This window comes from Oncorhynchus tshawytscha, linkage group LG32 (genome assembly GCF_018296145.1).
Source record: "Oncorhynchus tshawytscha isolate Ot180627B linkage group LG32, Otsh_v2.0, whole genome shotgun sequence".
NCBI classification, from domain to species: domain Eukaryota; kingdom Metazoa; phylum Chordata; class Actinopteri; order Salmoniformes; family Salmonidae; genus Oncorhynchus; species Oncorhynchus tshawytscha.
This window is the reverse complement of record NC_056460.1, coordinates 12,039,446-12,057,773: the sequence shown is the minus strand read 5'-3', so window position 1 is coordinate 12,057,773 and position 18,328 is coordinate 12,039,446. Positions and strand designations below refer to the sequence as shown.

The 18,328-nt window shown below is 41.7% G+C and overlaps 1 protein-coding gene and 1 pseudogene across 1 annotated transcript in view; both read left to right on the top strand.

Moving 5' to 3' along the window:
- Positions 1-2,513: 2,513 nt before the first annotated feature.
- Positions 2,514-7,054, top strand: LOC112230276 (annotated as a pseudogene).
- Positions 7,055-10,386: 3,332 nt separating this feature from the next.
- LOC112230277 (cilia- and flagella-associated protein 52-like) overlaps positions 10,387-18,328 on the top strand; it is a 32,171-nt gene continuing 24,229 nt past the window's right edge. The window contains exons 1-11 of the mRNA XM_042310954.1: positions 10,387-10,562; positions 11,019-11,218; positions 11,432-11,568; positions 11,800-11,928; positions 12,097-12,196; positions 12,657-12,773; positions 12,879-12,979; positions 14,125-14,295; positions 14,706-14,854; positions 15,522-15,667; positions 15,943-16,094. Of these exons, the coding sequence (XP_042166888.1) occupies positions 10,502-10,562; positions 11,019-11,218; positions 11,432-11,568; positions 11,800-11,928; positions 12,097-12,196; positions 12,657-12,773; positions 12,879-12,979; positions 14,125-14,295; positions 14,706-14,854; positions 15,522-15,667; positions 15,943-16,094 (1,463 nt within the window). The 5' untranslated portion in view covers positions 10,387-10,501. The remainder of the gene's footprint in view (positions 10,563-11,018; positions 11,219-11,431; positions 11,569-11,799; positions 11,929-12,096; positions 12,197-12,656; positions 12,774-12,878; positions 12,980-14,124; positions 14,296-14,705; positions 14,855-15,521; positions 15,668-15,942; positions 16,095-18,328) is intronic.

The following is an 18,328-nucleotide window of genomic DNA, read 5'->3' as shown; positions in this document are numbered from 1 at the left end:
GCACGGTGTTGGGCTGTAAGCACAACTCCCACCTGTGGACGTCGGACCCTCATACCACCCTCATGGAGTCTGTTTCTGACCGTTTGAGCAGACACATGCGCATTTGTGGCCTGCTGGAGGTAATTTTGCAGGGCTCTGGCAGTGCTCCTCCTGCTCCTCCTTGCACAAAGGCAGAGGTAGCGGTCCTGCTGCTGGGTTGTTGCCGTCCTACGGCCTCCTCCACGTCTCCTGATGTACTGGCCTGTCTCCTGGTAGCGCCTCCATGCTCTGGACACTACGCTGACAGACACAGCAAACTTTCTTGCCACAGCTCGCATTGATGTGCCATCCTGGATGAACTGCACTACCTGAGCCACTTGTGTGGGTTGTAGACTCCGTCTCATGCTACCACTAGAGTGAAAGCACCGCCAGCATTCAAAATTGACCAAAACATCAGCCAGGAAGCATAGGAGCTGAGAAGTGGTCTGTGGTCCCCACCTGCAGAACCACTCCTTTATTGGGGGTGTCTTGCTAATTCTCTATAATTTCCACCTGTTGTCTATTCCATTTGCACAACAGCATGTGAAATTTATTGTCAATCAGTGTTGCTTCCTAAGTGGACAGTTTGGTTTCACAGAAGTGTGATTGACTTGGAGTTACATTGTGTTGTTTAAGTGTTCCCTTTATTTTTTTGAGCAGTGTATGACAAAGCGTATGTAGCGCTTGGCTTCACTGTGACTACGGTGGGGGACGAGGAAAGACCGGTATGTCTCTGTCACTGTGTTGATGTGTAACTACCCTCATCCATTCATAAAATAAAAAAATAAAAAAAGACAATATCCAAATAATTTATAATAAATATTATGACTTCACTTGTTTCTATTTATTTATAGAGCTGTGGCTGTGTGGCCTTGGCGACAGCCAGCAATGTAATTCTTTTTGTTTTGGTGGAATATAGGTCAATAAAGGTCGACATTAACCACTACTCATGTTTTGTTGTTTTTGAAAAAAAATGTCAACATTACCTCACGTTGCCCCCTGTTTGTCTAGTGATATGGAAGTCCTTATTGTAACATTATGTTGTTTTGGTGGAATATAGGTCAATAAAGGTCGACATTAACCACTGCTCATGTTTTGTTGTTTTTGAAAAAAATGTCAACATTACCTCACGTTGCCCCCTGTTTGTCTAGTGATATGGAAGTCCTTATTGTAACATTATGTTGTTTTGGTGGAATATAGGTCAATAAAGGTCGACATTAACCACTGCTCATGTTTTGTTGTTTTTGAAAAAAAATGTCAACATTACCTCACGTTGCCCCCTGTTTGTCTGGTGATATGGAAGTCCTTATTGTAACATTATGTTGTTTTGGTGGAATATAGGTCAATAAAGGTCGACATTAACCACTGCTCATGTTTTGTTGTTTTTGAAAAAAAATGTCAACATTACCTCACGTTGCCCCCTGTTTGTCTGGTGATATGGAAGTCCTTATTGTAACATTATGTTGTTTTGGTGGAATATAGGTCAATAAAGGTCGACATTAACCACTACTCATGTTTTGTTGTTTTTGAAATCTGGAAAATGTCAACATTACCTCACGTTGCCCCCTGTTTGTCGTGATATGGAAGTCCTTATTGTAACATTATGTTGGGATTATGACCACTACTAGTAAGAACATACTGTAGGCTACTACTCCTTCAATCATCAAGATAGGCACTGAGTTTGTTTTTCCTCAATATGTATGCCCCCATTTAAATGGATCTATTTACAGTGGTATCTTTGTTTCATAGCAAAACAAATGTGTGTTTTGATCAAAACAATATCTGTTGTGTGAAATGATGACCTTTGCTAATTCTAGGAATAGAGGCGCTCATTTGGCACGCCCATGTTTTCCTATAAAACAGTTTCATAGAGCTACTGTATGTTCCTCCAGGAAAAGGGAAGGGAAAGGAAAATGCATTCAACTGAGATGGGTCTTCCGCATTTAACCCAACCCCTCTGAAAAGAGTTAGAAAGTAAAATAATCTTTCATGTTTTTTGCTAAATGCTGCCATAAACATGTAAATTAACAAGAAAAGATCAACCCAGGCAAACCCAGATACCAGATACAATACCAGATAAACCATAGGAAGATACCCTGGTTAAAAGTAGGATACATGCTTTGTGAGAACACTCAAGTCTGTATCGTCATGATTTTCATACATATTTTGATATGTGTGTATGAAAATAATAGCATAGCCATTCACTGCCCATATATGGCAGTATAGACTGTCCTTTACACAGTAGCCTATTATCAAATGAAACAATAATCTGCCACTTCAGTGATGTTTTGATTTCATTGCCCTAGTTCATTCGTTGCTGTCCGCTGGTGTTGGAAGTCGAAGAAAGGAGGCATTCCTTGTCGCCACAGTAATGGAATTTAAGTCAGAGGAATTTTCCACTCAGAATACACAGAAACACTGTAAACAAACCCATATCACGTTCTGTGCTGTTCACCTGACCAACTGACAACTGTGTATGAAACCTACATCCACAAGGCACTCAGATGAAAAACATGACAAGGGAAGTATACCGCCACTGGAGACTGTCTTGTCATTGATATAGAGGAGAACCAGACATTTGCAGAGGAGAATACTGTACCAGCCAGCATGATCCATGTTTCAAGAACGCCCAAGTTCTCCACTTGTGGGACTATACATTTAGACCCGTCTCCTATGGAAACAACCGCTGACCCGGACCAGATCTTGAGCTCAGCAGCCAGACACAGAAGACCCAGGTCCCATTCCTACTACAGCCCAGAGGACGCCAAAAAGTATGGCGTCGAGACGACGACAGATGAGAACGTTGTCAGGCCACGCTCCAGGTCATTCTATAGTTACGAGACGTCTGAGCTCTACAGAGAGGGGAACTTTACCAGGTCCAACGCCATGAGGCCGAGATCCAACTCCCTGGAGAAGAGTGGGGACGGGAAGAAGGAGAAGAGTAGTGTGGATGGGAATCAGGGGATCCTACCTCGGCTCAACTCCAAGAGATCCAAGTCCAACACCAACAAACACTTGCCATGCAGAGATCTCAATGGTATACAAATTACAGGATGTTTAAAAGTGTCCAATGTATGTTTATTTGACAAATTATGTTTAAAAAATATGTATTTTGCCATATGCCTGGTGTTATATGAAGAACAGAGGGGGAGAAATGCAGAATATGCACAAACACAGTGTTCTTAATCCAAAACAGGAATGTTACTATGGATGAACACAGATTTATAATATTTTCTGAAAGAATCAATTTATTAATTTCTTCCTTCCTCTCTCCAATAGGCCGAAGAGGCAGTCTAAAGGGTGTCCCCATGATGACCATCTCTGAATCAGAGAACTGGGAGATCAGCTCCTGCTCTGGCATGAAGTATGGCCAGTTTGTGGACTGGGAGAAGATCGACCCTGAAGCTTCAGAGCGCTACCAGAGGATCCTGAATTCGGATCACCAGGAGCTGAAGACCATGGGTCGATCAGGGTTCTGGGTCATGCCCCATACACTAAGGGCCAAGGCCTATTATCATATAATTCATGGTATCAACTGCAGGTCCATCAAACCGGATCGAGATCATTACCAGGATGTGGCCAAGAAGCTCTTCGGAGAGCAGAAGATGAGCACACACCCGTTCCCTGAGTACATGGATGATGGCGTGATCCCTAGGTACTGGCTATGAAGCTATCAGAGAAAAACGGTTCAGATGATCAAATCATGATCAAATAATTTTTGTCATTAAACTTTGAAAGGAAAATTGGAAGTTTATCATGCTTTTTTCCAATATTGCATGTACATCATGTTGTGCTCATGTTATTGTCTTCTTCCCACCCCCAGGTACTGCCTCAACAAAGCTGGTCTCAATTCTGTAAAAAAGGTCCTCCTCTGCATTGGCAAGCACCTCCCAGACATCAACTTCTGCCCAATCCTCCCAGCCTTGGTGGCTCTCCTCCTGCATTTCAGCGAAGATGAAGCAGAGTGCTTCCACAGCGTCTGCCGCCTTATCGCCTACAATGACCCCAACAAGCGCTACATCGATCAGACATTCCTCACCTACCGGGCCTCCTGCATGACCTTCGGCGACCTGGCCAACAAGTACTGCCGCGGCATCCGCAAGCTCATCGCCAGCTCCCACCAGAACCTCTTTGAGTTCTACTCCGATTGGATCATGTGGATATTTGCCGACCTCCCCTTCACATACGCTATGAGGGTCCTGGATGTCTATCTTCTGGAGGGTTACAAGGTTCTCTACAGGGTGGCTCTGGCTCTTCTCAGCTTGTACAAGGTCTCGGTTTCGTCTCGTGTCGCCGACGTGGCATGAAGAGCTTTGTGGAGAACGTGGTGCGTCACTGTACGGTGGAGAAGCTGCTGGAGAGGGCCTTCAGTATCCAACTGGCCACGCGGAGGGAGCTCAACCTACTGTTCAACGCTAACAAGGACTCGCTCATGCAGAAGGGCATTAGTATCCACCAGAAAAGGTGAGGCTGTTGGTCAAGGGAGTTCTTCCAGAAATGTTTCTACTCTTGTTGAACATCTACTTGGTCCACTCTCTGTTAATGGAAAACAAAATATAGCAAGCCATCACCAAGTCAGCCCTACTCCTCATAGGGTTATTATGACAGATTACTTCCAGCTCAGTTTGTTATAGAGATGCTACAGTCGTTCTACTAAACCATTCCTAGATACTGTATCCTTTTGATCTATAAACAGTTTACAGCTCTTTACTTTACAATAATCTGTAATCTGAAGATACGCTTCAATATAAATATTTACATTCTCAAACTGTTTCTGTTCCCCCATAAAGGCAGTCATGCCAGGTCGTGGATTTTGACAGCTTCAGCTCCAGCGTTGTTACGGGGACAGAGATGAGGATTGTCTGGGCCTGGATCCCTGAACGCTTTGCCCTCTTCAATCCCCAAAAGCTGTTCAGCACCAACGAACATGGCCGAAACCTGGCCTCGTAAGTGACTTTTATTCACTGTTTTACCTTAGTAGTGGACCAAGTCGTGAAGACATGTACATTCAGCAGCCCAGAACTGTCTACAGTAAATTCAACAGCCCAGAGCTGTATAAACTCACCTTATGGTTCAGTGACATAATAGTGAAATGCTGTGTTGTTAGTATCAACAACATTATTGCCTTAAGGTGAATGACCAAGTGTCCTCCAGTTTGTTGGCTGGAACAGTTCCTGTGACATCGGTTAACAACAGTTATTCATGTCTTTAGAAGTGTTCTGTTGGTCTGTTAGGAGAAAATGTTGAAGGTAATATTAATCATCACTTGCAAATCCATTTAGAAATGCTCTGAATACCTATGTCACAATTACTGGCTGTTGTCTCGTCCTAGAGCTAGTCAAAACGTTGAGACGCCAATAGTTATTTTTCAACTCTATGAGGAATCTCTATGCATGTTGACTCGGATGTCCTTCAAAGAGTTTGATTGGGATTCTCAGACTTTCCCTTGTCACTGTGCTGACACGTACCTGCCTCAGCAGACATGCTTTTGAATTGGTTCTAGCCATACACAGGGTGGTTGTGACAGGATGTGATGACCCCAATTAAAAGTCTGACCCTGACCAGGCCGTGACCCATCCAGTGAACTTTGAACTTTCACCCCATAAAGACATTCCAAGGGGCTGGGATTGTTGAATAACTGTTGTCTAAAAACATGACAAGTTGCATTGCCATTGTTCACTGTGAGTGCTTAAAGTAGTTCAAGTTTTTTTTCTAATTTGAAGATTTTATTCCCGTGTTGAGGGGCATGAGCCAGCCGTCTTGCTTCTGAAAACTATGGATGAAGAGGTGAGTTTACAGTAGCAGACAACCTTTTTTTGTCTATTTTTTGACACTCAACTTGCTTCTATGCAGACTTCTTACCCCTGTGTCACTCCACAGGTCTGTGGTGCCTTCCTGTCGACAGATTTGATTGAGCGGAAAAAGTATGATTCAGAAGAACCTGCGTATTTTGGGACTGGGGAGAGCTTTGTTTTCACGGTGAGAGAAATTACAATCTACAGATCTGAAAGAGCTGATTTTGCAAATGTTTTTTTCCTTTGATTCTGAACAATTGTGTTAGCGTAAAAAATACTGGTTGAAATCTTTACGGATCATGTCGTAGAAGAACACAGGCTCCATTCCATTCCCATGTCAATCAGTCAATTCAGGAACTTAATTGTTCATTGTTCTTAATTCGTTGTTCTTTCAGCTTCGTCCAGGCATGGAGCGCTACCAACGGGCTGTGGTTCACATTACGGCCAAGAGACAACCTTCTCCAGACCTTCGAGCTGCTAGGGTCTGTGTATACACTTCCTCTGGTAAAGAGGACTCCTCCTCTACCCCAGTCTCCACCACCTCTACGACCAACCACACCACCCTGACCTGTCCAGCCGGGACCCTCCAGGACCCCAGCTACCTGACCATTCCCTTCACCTCCTCCTCCCCCGGACCTCTCTCCCCCTCACCCAAGAGGGCCAAGGAACAAGGGGCCTTCATGTTCATCGCCGGAGACCACGAGAGGCTAGTCATTGGTAAGCTGCTCATATGTATGCTAAAGTGTTTGCTGTTCAGAGTCGTTGGTAGAGTGTCACAAGGAGTGATCAATAACCTTCTGAAACCTGAATAGGCCTGATGGCCTAAGGAGCATTCTTGCCACGTACAAGAGTTTTTGCAGCGACTCTGGCGATGGCGGTAGGAAACAGCTTAGGGTTTCTCACATGGCCTATTCTTTGTGTTGATGTCAACATTACTGAGAAGTGCAGCAGCTTGAAGTGGGCTGCTGTTATTACTGTAAATTCAATGCTGACATCTTTTACAGTGAGTGCGATGTGTTTGTCTCGCCAGGTGGCGATGGGGGTCATGCTCTCTGCCTCCAGGCTGATCTGGAGGGGGGCTACACGGAGCAATGTGACACCTTCGAGAGCGCCGCTCTCTGCAAGAGACACTTCAAGATCCGGTCATTGGAAGTGTGGGGAATTCAGAACTCCACCTCGTTCTCACACTACTTCTCTTACTGTCATTAAAAGAGGAAGCTGACATGTGTTTCCACCTCTTATATGAACTGGTTTCTCCTAATTCAGTTGTCCATTTGATTAGACTATATTTTTCTTCATGTTTATAATGAAGTAATTTCTGTTCACACAATTCAAAGTAGTTATGTGTGTGGATGACAATGGGCTAAACTAAATAGGGTTTTTACAGTGCATTCGGAAAGTATTCACACCCCTTGACTTTTTCCATATTTTGTTACGTTACAGCCTTATTCTAAAATGTATTAAATTGTTTTTTCCCCTCATCAATTAACACACAATAACCCATAATGACAAAGCAAAAACAGGTTTTTCGACATTTCTGCAAGTTTATTCAAAATAAAAAACTGAAATATCACATTTACATAAGTATTCAGACCCTTTACTCAGTACTTTGTTGAAGAACCTTTGGCAGCGATTACAGCATCGAGTATTCTTGGGTATGACGCTACAAGCTTGGCACACCTGTATTTGGGGAGTTTCCCCCATTCGTCTCTGCAGATCCTCTCAAGCTCTGTCAGGTTGGATGGGGAGTGTCGATGCACAGCTCTCACAGCATTACTCATCTCATATGTATATACTGTACTCTATTCCATCTACTGCATCTTGCCTATGCCGTTCTGTACCATCACTCATTCATATATCTTTATGTACATATTCTTTATCCTTTTAAACTTGTGTGTATAAGGTAGTAGTTGTGGAATTGTTAGGTTAGATTACTCGTTGGTTATTACTGCATTGTCGGAACAAGAAGCACAAGCATTTCGCTACACTTGCATTAACATCTGCTAACTATGTGTATGTGACAAATACAATTTGATTTGATTTGATTTGACGTGAGCTCAATTTTGAATCTCATAGCAAAGGGTCTGAATACTTGTGTAAATAAGGTTCCTGTTATTTTAATTTTTAATACATTTGCAAAAAAAATCGACACACCTGTTTTTGCTTTGTCATTATTTGGTATTGTGTGTAGATTGATGAAGGGAAAAATTATCTAATCAATTTTAGAATAAGGCTGTAACAACAAAATGTGTAAAAAGTTTAGGGCTATTTGAATTGTGTGCTATATTTGTTTGTTGATTTTTCATCTACTTATCAATGAGAATGTATATTTGTGCATATGTTAATAGGGTTGCAAAGGGAGGATATACATGGCCTTCAGAAAGTATTCACACCCCTTGACTTTTTCCACATGTTGTTGTGTTTCAAAGTGTGATTCAAATTGATTTAGTTGACATTTTTTGTAAAATATCTACACAAAATACTCTGTATGTCAACCCCATGAGTCAATACTTGTTACAATCACCTTTGGCAGCTATTACAGCTGTGAGTCTTTCTGGGTAAGTCTCTAAGAGCTTTGCACACATGGATTGTACAATATTTGACCATTATTCTTTAAAAAATGTGTCAAGCTCTGTCAAGTTGGTTGTTGATCATTGCTAGACAGCCATTTTCAAGTCTTGCCATGGATTTTCAAGACGATTTAAGCCAAAACTGTAACTAGGCCACTCAGAAACCTTCAATGTCATCTTTGTAAGTAACTCCAGTGTGTATGTGGCCTTGTGTTTTAGGTTATTTTCCTGTTGAAAGTGAATTTGTCTTCCAGTGTCTGTTGGAAAGCAGACTGAACCAGGTTTTTCTCTAGGATTTTGCCTGTGCTTAGCTCTATTATGTTTATTTTTATCCTAAAAAAAAACTCCCTAGTTCATGCTGATGACAAGCATACCCATAACATGATGCAGCACCACCATTTTTGAAAATATGAAGAGTGGTACTCAGTGATGTGTTGTGTTGGATTTGCCCCAAACATACTTTTTAGGACATAAAGTTAATTTCTTTGCTACATTTTTTTGCAGTATTACTTTACTGCCTTGTTGCAAACATGATGCATGTTTAATAAATAAAAAAAACATCTGTACAAGCTTCCTTCTTTTTACTCTGTAGTTTATGTTGGTATTGTGGATTTTTGTTTGTGTTGGTGATCCATCCTCAGTTATCTCCTATCACAGCCATTAAACTCTGTGTTTTAAAATCTCCATTGACTGGGTGTATTGATACACCATCTAAAGTGTTAAAATAATAACTGCACCATGCTCAAAAGGGATATTCAATGTCCGTTGATGCCCAATAGGTTCCCTTCTTTGCGAACGATCGGAAAACCTCTGGTCTTCGTGGTTAAATCTGAGAGAGAGAGAGAGAGAGAGAGAGAGAGAGAGAGAGAGAGAGAGAGAGAGAGAGAGAGAGAGAGAGAGAGAGAGAGAGAGAGAGAGAGAGAGAGAGAGAGAGTATACAGGGGGAGAACAGAAGGTTATGACGACACCGGATGAACACCAGAGGGCGTAGTGGACGCAGATGTGACACCTAGTTCCCTGGCTTGCTCCCTGGCAGTGACCAATCCATAGAATTAGGAATCAGAATGCTAGAATGGGCATGACTCTTCTTATGATGGTAATATAAAGTATCAGACATTTTGGTAAGGGAGTTGGTCAACCATGGTTTGCCAATGCTCTGATAAGAGTGTAAAACGATGCATTTATATGTTATCTGCACTGTATGTTTGTTAACTAACCAGACAGTTTTTAGAGGAGTGATCCCATAAATGTTTCGTAATAACTGCCAATATGCCAACATTCCGTTCAAACAATCAGTTGAGGATAGGATTTAGACAAGTTGTAAATGCAACAAGTACTGATATTGTATCATATAATTACACTTTAGAATAAAATACAAATTTAGACATTTATTATGGTCTATTTACGTTTATGTTATAGGCTATTTATACAGAAAATGTGTATAAAACCTGTCCATATAAACTGTATTTATAATTATATGATAATAGTTTAGGTTGACAATACTTATATTACATCATTTCTGATATATCATATGCCTTACTTGTTGTTTTCCTGCGTAAGTAAAAGCAAGAAGTGCATCACCTATGCCTTTACTGCATATTCATTCCAGACTGGTTTGGATTTCTCCCTGACCACAAATAGCTTCCATTTTCACTCCATTCTGGAACTTTGAGGGTTTCAAATTTAATAAGATCTCTAGCCATGTCTGGATGGAATACAACTTCTGTCAAATTGACTTCAAAAGTTGTTTTGTTTTTGCATTACAGCTAACTCTTACCATAACCCTTTTCCTAGCCTGCTACGTTAATTCACCTAACCTGCTATGCAAGTTTTCTTAAACCTGCTACGAAAAGTCCATTTTGACAAAAGCTGTATCCCTTCTAGATGAAACCGATCTCTATGGACCAATCACACTCCAAAGACGCACCCAAATGCGTTACAAAATTACTACATCACCATAGAAACTGATCCAAACAAATGGTTACGTTGCTAGGCAACTTTTGCTTGTTGAGATGGCAAATGAGCGAAAGGTAGCTGAAGCTCGATAGGATTTTACAAGGTTGAAAACTTGCTGTAAACACCTTCAAAGTAAAAAAAGAGGTGCAATTGTGTTGAATCATGGCTGGAGATGCGCAAGATATTCCACGGCTTGAGTTGGAGGCTGTAATTGGGTTCAATGGTAATGTAAAATATCCTGCCAGCCTATTTAGCTAGCTAGCTAACATATTCAGCTGAGCTAACCAAGTTATCTGGTAACAAGTAATACTAACGTTAGCTAACGTTATTTGTTGCCCTGGGTGATATGGTTGTTATCACTAGGATCAGGGCATGCTATGGTAGCTACCTGTACCAGCTACTACTGTTGCTTGTCGCTAGTGGGGCTTTCAGCTGGTTTGTCATCTTTTCAATGTGTCTGAAGATAACTAAATAATTTGTCATGTGCTGTTCAGTTTATGGAAAGTATTTAGAAGTTTCCTTCAAAACTCTAATCTATCCATCATGTTTGTTTACCTTGATGAGTTTCTCCTGAATCCTTCAGACGAGTTAGGTTCAATCATAATCCTATCCTCATCTTTAGTTCTGGTCTAAAGCATGTCTTTACTTGCTTTTACAAACGTTTTTTTGTTGTTGACAGGACATGTATTTTCTGGCCTCAGAGTGCACCCAGGCAGAGAACACTTCATCTATCCTCTTGGTTGCACTGTTATTTTGAAGAGCCTGAAAGATGGCAAACAGGAGTTCCTCCATGGACACACCAACAACGTCTCCTGTGTCACTGTGTCCAAAAGCGGACGCTACATCGCTTCTGGACAGGTCACCTTCATGGGCTTCAAGGTAAACTAAAGACAGTGAAACGTTCTAGTATTAGGAGAGCAGTCATGTTTCGCCTCTTGATATCAGAGAGAGGCAGACAGACAGACAGACCGAACGGCAGACATACAGAGACACAGTTGGATGGAGGCACGGAGGGAGAGGCTATAGATGAATGTTGAACGTGGGAAACACATGAATGGCAGTAGATTACAGAGTTAATCTATGTTGTTCCAGGCTGATCTGATCATCTGGGATTATGAGAAGAGAGCGATCCACGCCAGACTACAGCTTCACAAAGCGAAGGTGGAGGGACTTGCCTTCTCCCCCAATGACAAGTACCTTGTGTCCCTGGGTGGACAGGATGATGGAAGGTAAGAGGTAGCTTAATGTACCAGCATTTTGTTCCAGTCCTGCAAAACACACCTTATCCTACTAATCAGCTGGTCCTCAGACCTTTGATTAGATGATTAGATTGGTTAGATACAACAGGCTTTAGATGATTGTGTCACTTTAAAAACTACTTTCACATTGGAAGAATTTCAACAGTAATTTGTAGGTTATACTACAGTCTGGCTGTAAATGTGAATGGTTTGTGTTTTCAGCATTGTGGTGTGGAACCTTGAGAGCAAAGAAGCGATCTGTGGGAGCCCGGCCTCTGCCCACAGTGCAGGCCACTGCCTCACCATCGAGTACACCAACCACAGCGACAACATCTTCATCTCCGCCGGCAAGTGAGTGACTTACAGAGACTCTGGGTTGCTGTTAGAATAGAGCATTACTTTGTCAATCAGAACGGATCTTTATTGGACTTGAACACGACGCAGAATTATTAAATAAAAACAGTTTTTATTATTAATACTTTCGAATTAACACACTTGTAATATGTTGTTTCCCTGTAGTGGTACGATGCGTGTTTGGGAGCTAGACCTTCCAAATAGGAAGATCCGGCCTACGGAATGCCAGACAGGACAGCTGAAGAGGATTGTCAAATGCATTGAGGTGAGCTAAACCATAGAAAGCAGACACAGATCAAAGTAATAGTGGTACTGACTGAGTACCCACTGGGCACAGATGCCAATTAGTCTATTCCACGTTGGTTCAACGTAATTTAGTTGAAATTATGTGTAAACAACATTAATTCAACCAGTGAGTAAATTGCACAATGGTGCCAAATGCCCCCCAAAATGATTTTGTACGACCCATTCTTAACCACTCGAAGTATGTTTTGAGACAAAGCAAAGATAAACTATTCATCAATACTTGTTATGGTTTATTAATGAGGAAATCTGTAAACACACAAGTTCAGGTTCCTGTTATTTTATTCACATGGCAATTGTTGTCTGAGGTTGATTGATCTCTGAATTAAGATAAAGAATTTCCCTGCATATCTAGCAGCCTCTCAAAGTAGTACAGGTGGAGACGGAAAGCTTATTTCTAAGGTGACCCCGTTGCATCACAGATCCCAGACGACGACCTATTCTTTTACTGCGGAACCACCAGTGGTGACATCCTGAAGGTCAACCTGAAGACTCGCCTCCTCAACAGCTGTGGGCCACGAAAACAGAAATTCAGCAAGGTGGGTTTATTCAGTGTCCTGAGTGACCTCCATATGTTCATATCTCTGAGATCCTACTGCAGTTGAGATTTGGTACAGCTGTCCTTCTTTGTCTTTTTGGAGCAGGGTGTCAACACACTGAAGGTGCTGAAGTCTGGGGACATCCTGGTGGGCTCTGGGGATGGCATGTTCACTTTGTGCTCGGGACCTAACTTCAAAACCATCAAGTAAGTAAGTGCTGCAGGTTGACAGACAAGATATCGAGTTGTCTATATCAAATCAAAATCAAATGAAAGTTTATTGGTTGCACAGATTTGCTGGTGCAGTGAAATGCTTATGTTACTAGCTCCAGCAGTGCAGTAGAATGCCTCTGAAATACAATACTAATACACAAATAATCAAAACAAGAAGTCAAGGAATAACAATCCAGGGGTAAATATATTAGAGTGAGCATGCGTGAGAATTCAAAATATATACTTGAACAAAAATATAAACGCAACATGCTACAATTTCAACAATTTTACTGAGTCACAGTTCATATAAGGAAATCAATCAATTGAAATGAATTCATTAGGCCCTATCTATGGATTTCTCATGACTGGTGGGCACTGACAGATTGTATCGGTCACGTCATATTCCTGAGGTCCGGCGGGATGACCCTTTCTTCCAGTTCAGTGTATATTAGACAAGCGAACAACATTCGCAACTTTTTCATTGTCAATTTAATCCATATTGCTCATATTCTTGATGAAGAATGTTGGCAAGCTCACTTGTTTGAGACCACAAAATGAACCAAATCTGCTGAATAGCGCAGCTAATAACTCTATATATAAATACTGTGATCGAATAAAAACAATACAATAAAAAAATTAGGAGAATAAATTATTTAAAAACAATGTATGTTGATTAGAATTTATACACACTTTCTACCTGGTATTAGTAGTTTCAATTCAGAGCCAAGTATTTTTTTGCGTCCCATTCAAAACCTCCCACGACCCAAATTCGGGCCGCGACCCACCAGTTGAGAACCACTGGTTTATATCATCTATCTCAAACTGTCATATTGCATCCATACTGTAGCTTAGCCTATACATTAGAGTGGTTACATTTCTTCAGCCCATCAGGGTCATGGCTTCTAGGGAGTTTTTCCTTGCCACCGTGCTTCTACACCTGCATTGCTTGCTGTTTGGGGTTTTAGGCTGGGTTTCTGTACAGCACTTTGAGATATCAGCTGATGTAAGAAGGGCTTTATAAATACATTTGATTTGATGGCAAACCAAGAGGTGGGGCTGAGATTTTTTTTAACGCTATGTGTAGAAATACATAATGTACTCAATGCGGTATTCTGCCATTCATCATCTAACCCCCATAGGAAGGTTCAGTTGGAGGGGGGAGTGACGTCCATCGCTGTGAGAGGCGAGGGCCACCAGTTCTTTGCAGGAACGGAGGCGGCTCAGATCTACCGTTTTGGCTACACAGACTTCAAAGAGGAGCTGATCGCCACCAGTCACAACAGTGCAGTCAACGACGTGGCCTTCCCTTTGTGAGTGACACCCTTCAAAATACAGGCACCCATTTAGAGACAAGATTACATACTGTACGTGATTCACTCTTTTCCCCCCACAATATTGTTTTACAGCACACATTCTATTATCACCACTACCTGATTGCCATATGTCACCTCAAATATATAGCTGTCTTTACCTATCTGCACCTCAAACATAGTCTATGCTGTCAAGAGAGACTGCCTAAAACAACATTGCTTTCGTCCTCCTTCAATGCATTGCCATCATTGCCCATTTACTCCCACTAGAGGGCGATATGAGCATGTTTAAAGCATAAACATGTATTGTAGCCTGTGGCTCCAGTACTAAGTAACTCCTGTTCCGTGGACTAAAGTGCAGAATGATTGGTCACAAACTTATTCCAGTGATGTTTCTGATTCTCTCCCAGTGGCTCGTCGGAGCTGTTTGCCACATGTTCCCAGGATGACATCAGAGTGTGGCACGCCGAGACCTCCAAGGAGCTGCTGCGGATCTCCGTCCCCAACATGACCTGCAACGCCCTGGACTTCATGATCGACGGACACAGCATCATCAGCGGTAGGCAGGAATCATTAGGAGTTCTGTTTGGCAATGGGGTCATTCAAAAAATGAACACACACACACACAATTAAGTGCACACACACACACACACACAGTATATGTGGTCCATGCGGGAATCAAAACCACAACCCTGATGTGGCTAGTACTACACTAGGGAGGGATGGTACGTCATCATTGCAGCGTATGGCATTGTCTTAAGTTATAATGATGATGGACTCGCGTCAAATATTATGGAGCACACTTGCCTGTACGATAATGCCAGTATTTTTAATGCGAGGGTGTGAATGTGCCTGAAATTCCTTCTCATTGTTGGAGCCTTGAATGTTGAGTCATGATAATAATAAATGGTTTGATCCTCGACTGTACATTTAAATTCCAGCCATTTACAGTTAAGACACACATCCAATGTACTACACTAGGGAGGGACTGAGCACACAATCTTCACAGTAGCCTGGATACCATTCTGTTTGGGCCATCATGCCACTCCTTGTCATGCCAAAGACTGCCGAATGGCCACAGTGTTTGGCATGATAGCACAAATAGATCTGCTACCAGGCTATCATCACAACACATTATGGCACAATCTCAGTACAGAAATACTTAGGAATGTCATGTATCGACTATTCCCATCTAATGTATTTGTCTTGTTCCAATTGTGTTACAGCCTGGAATGATGGGAAGATCCGTGTGTTTGCCCCAGAGACTGGCAGAGCCATGCTGGTCATCCACAATGCCCACAGCATGGGCGTGACTGCCATCGCTGGCACCAGGGACTGCAAGAGGATCGTTAGTGGAGGAGGAGAGGGACAGGTCAGATGAAAAGTCACCCTGGCATGTCACAGGACACCTTTTAGTCTGTATTTAAATAGAGAGCATAGATTAAGAACCACCAGTATTAATGAACCACCTCTTGAATGTGACATTTGCACAAATATTTTAAGCTCTTCCTTTTCCCCCATCCTTCCCGCAAAAAACCTCCCAAAAAAACACATACTATTACATACATATTTAATACAATGTTTTAGTGGTGTTCCTCAACAGCATCATTGTATTGAGTCCTAGTGCCAGTCTCTGGCTTGTTACAGGTACGTGTGTGGGAGATCCTGCAGGGCTGTCACCGGCTCATTGAGACCATGAAGGAGCACAAAGCCACCGTCACCAGCATCAAGATCAAGAGCAACGACAAGGAGTGTGTCACCGCCAGCTCGGATGGGGCCTGCATCATCTGGGACTTGGTGTGAGTTCAAATGTACATTCTCATGTATACACACACACAGTACACACACACACGCATGGATGTATGCATGCTCGAATCCATAAACGCATGTAGATGTGCAAGCACACACTCACAGGCACACACACACATACACAAACACTTGGCTTCCCACTGTGAGAGGCTTTCAACACACATAATTAATACCACTACCATTAATACCACTACCATTACTACCACTACCATTAATACCACTACCATTACTACCACTACCATTAATACCACTACCATTACTACCACTACCATTAATACCACTACCATTAATACCACTACCATTACTACCACTACCATTACTACCACTACCATTACTACCACTACCATTACTACCACTACCATTACTACCACTACCATTAATACCACTACCATTACTACCACTACCATTAATACCACTACCATTAATACCACTACATTACTACCACTACCATTACTACCACTACCATGACTACCACTACCATTAATACCACTACCATTACTACCACTACCATTAATACCACTACCGCTACCATTAATACCACTACCATTACTACCACTACCATTACTACCACTACCATTACTACCACTACCATTAATACCACTACCATTAATACCACTACCATTACTACCACTACCATTACTACCACTACCATTACTACCACTACCATTAATACCACTACCATTAATACCACTACCATTACTACCACTACCATTACTACCACTACCATTAATACCACTACCATTAATACCACTACCATTACTACCACTACCATTACTACCACTACCATTAATACCACTACCATTACTACCACTGCCATTACTACCACTACCATTACTACCACTACAATTACTACCACTACCATTACTACCACTACCATTAATACCACTACCATTAATACCACCACCATTACTACCACTACCATTACTACCACTACCATTAATACCACTACCTTTACTACCACTACCCTTAATACCACAACCATTAATACCACTACCATTAATACCACTACCACTACCATTACTACCACTACCATTACTACCACTACCATTAATACCACTACCACTACCATTAATACCACTACCATTAATACCACTACCACTACCATTACTACCACTACCATTAATACCACTACCACTACCATTACTACCACTACCATTACTACCACTGCCATTACTACCACTTACACTACCATTACTACCACTACCATTAATACCACTACCATTAATACCACTACCATTAATACCACTACCATTAATACCACTACCATTAATACCACTACCACTACCATTACTACCACTACCATTACTACCACTACCATTACTACCACTACCATTAATACCACTACCATTAATACCACTGCCATTACTACCACTACCATTAATACCACTACCACTACCATTACTACCACTGCCATTACTACCACTACCATTACTACCACTACCACTACCACTACCATTACTACCACTACCATTACTACCACTACCATTACTACCACTACCATTAATACCACTACCATTAATACCACTACCATTAATACCACTGCCATTAATACCACTACCACTACCATTAATACCACTAGCACTACCATTAATACCACTACCACTACCATTAATACCACTACCATTAATACCACTACCATTAATACCACTACCACTACCATTAATACCACTACCATTACTACCACTACCATTAATACCACTACCATTAATACCACTACCATTACTACCACTACCATTACTACCACTACCATTAATACCACTACCATTACTACCACTACCATTACTACCACTACCATTAATACCACTACCATTACTACCACTACCATTAATACCACTACCATTAATACCACTACCATTAATACCACTACCACTACCATTACTACCACTACCATTACTACCACTACCATTACTACCACTACCATTACTACCACTACCACTACCATTACTACCACTACCATTAATACCACTACCATTAATACCACTACCATTACTACCACTACCATTACTACCACTACCATTAATACCACTACTACCACTACCATTACTTCCACTACCATTAATACCACTACCATTAATACCACTACCACTACCATTACTACCACTACCATTACTACCACTACCATTAATACCACTACCATTAATACCACTACCACTACCATTACTACCACTACCATTACTACCACTACCATTAATACCATTACCTCTACTACCACTACCCTTAATAC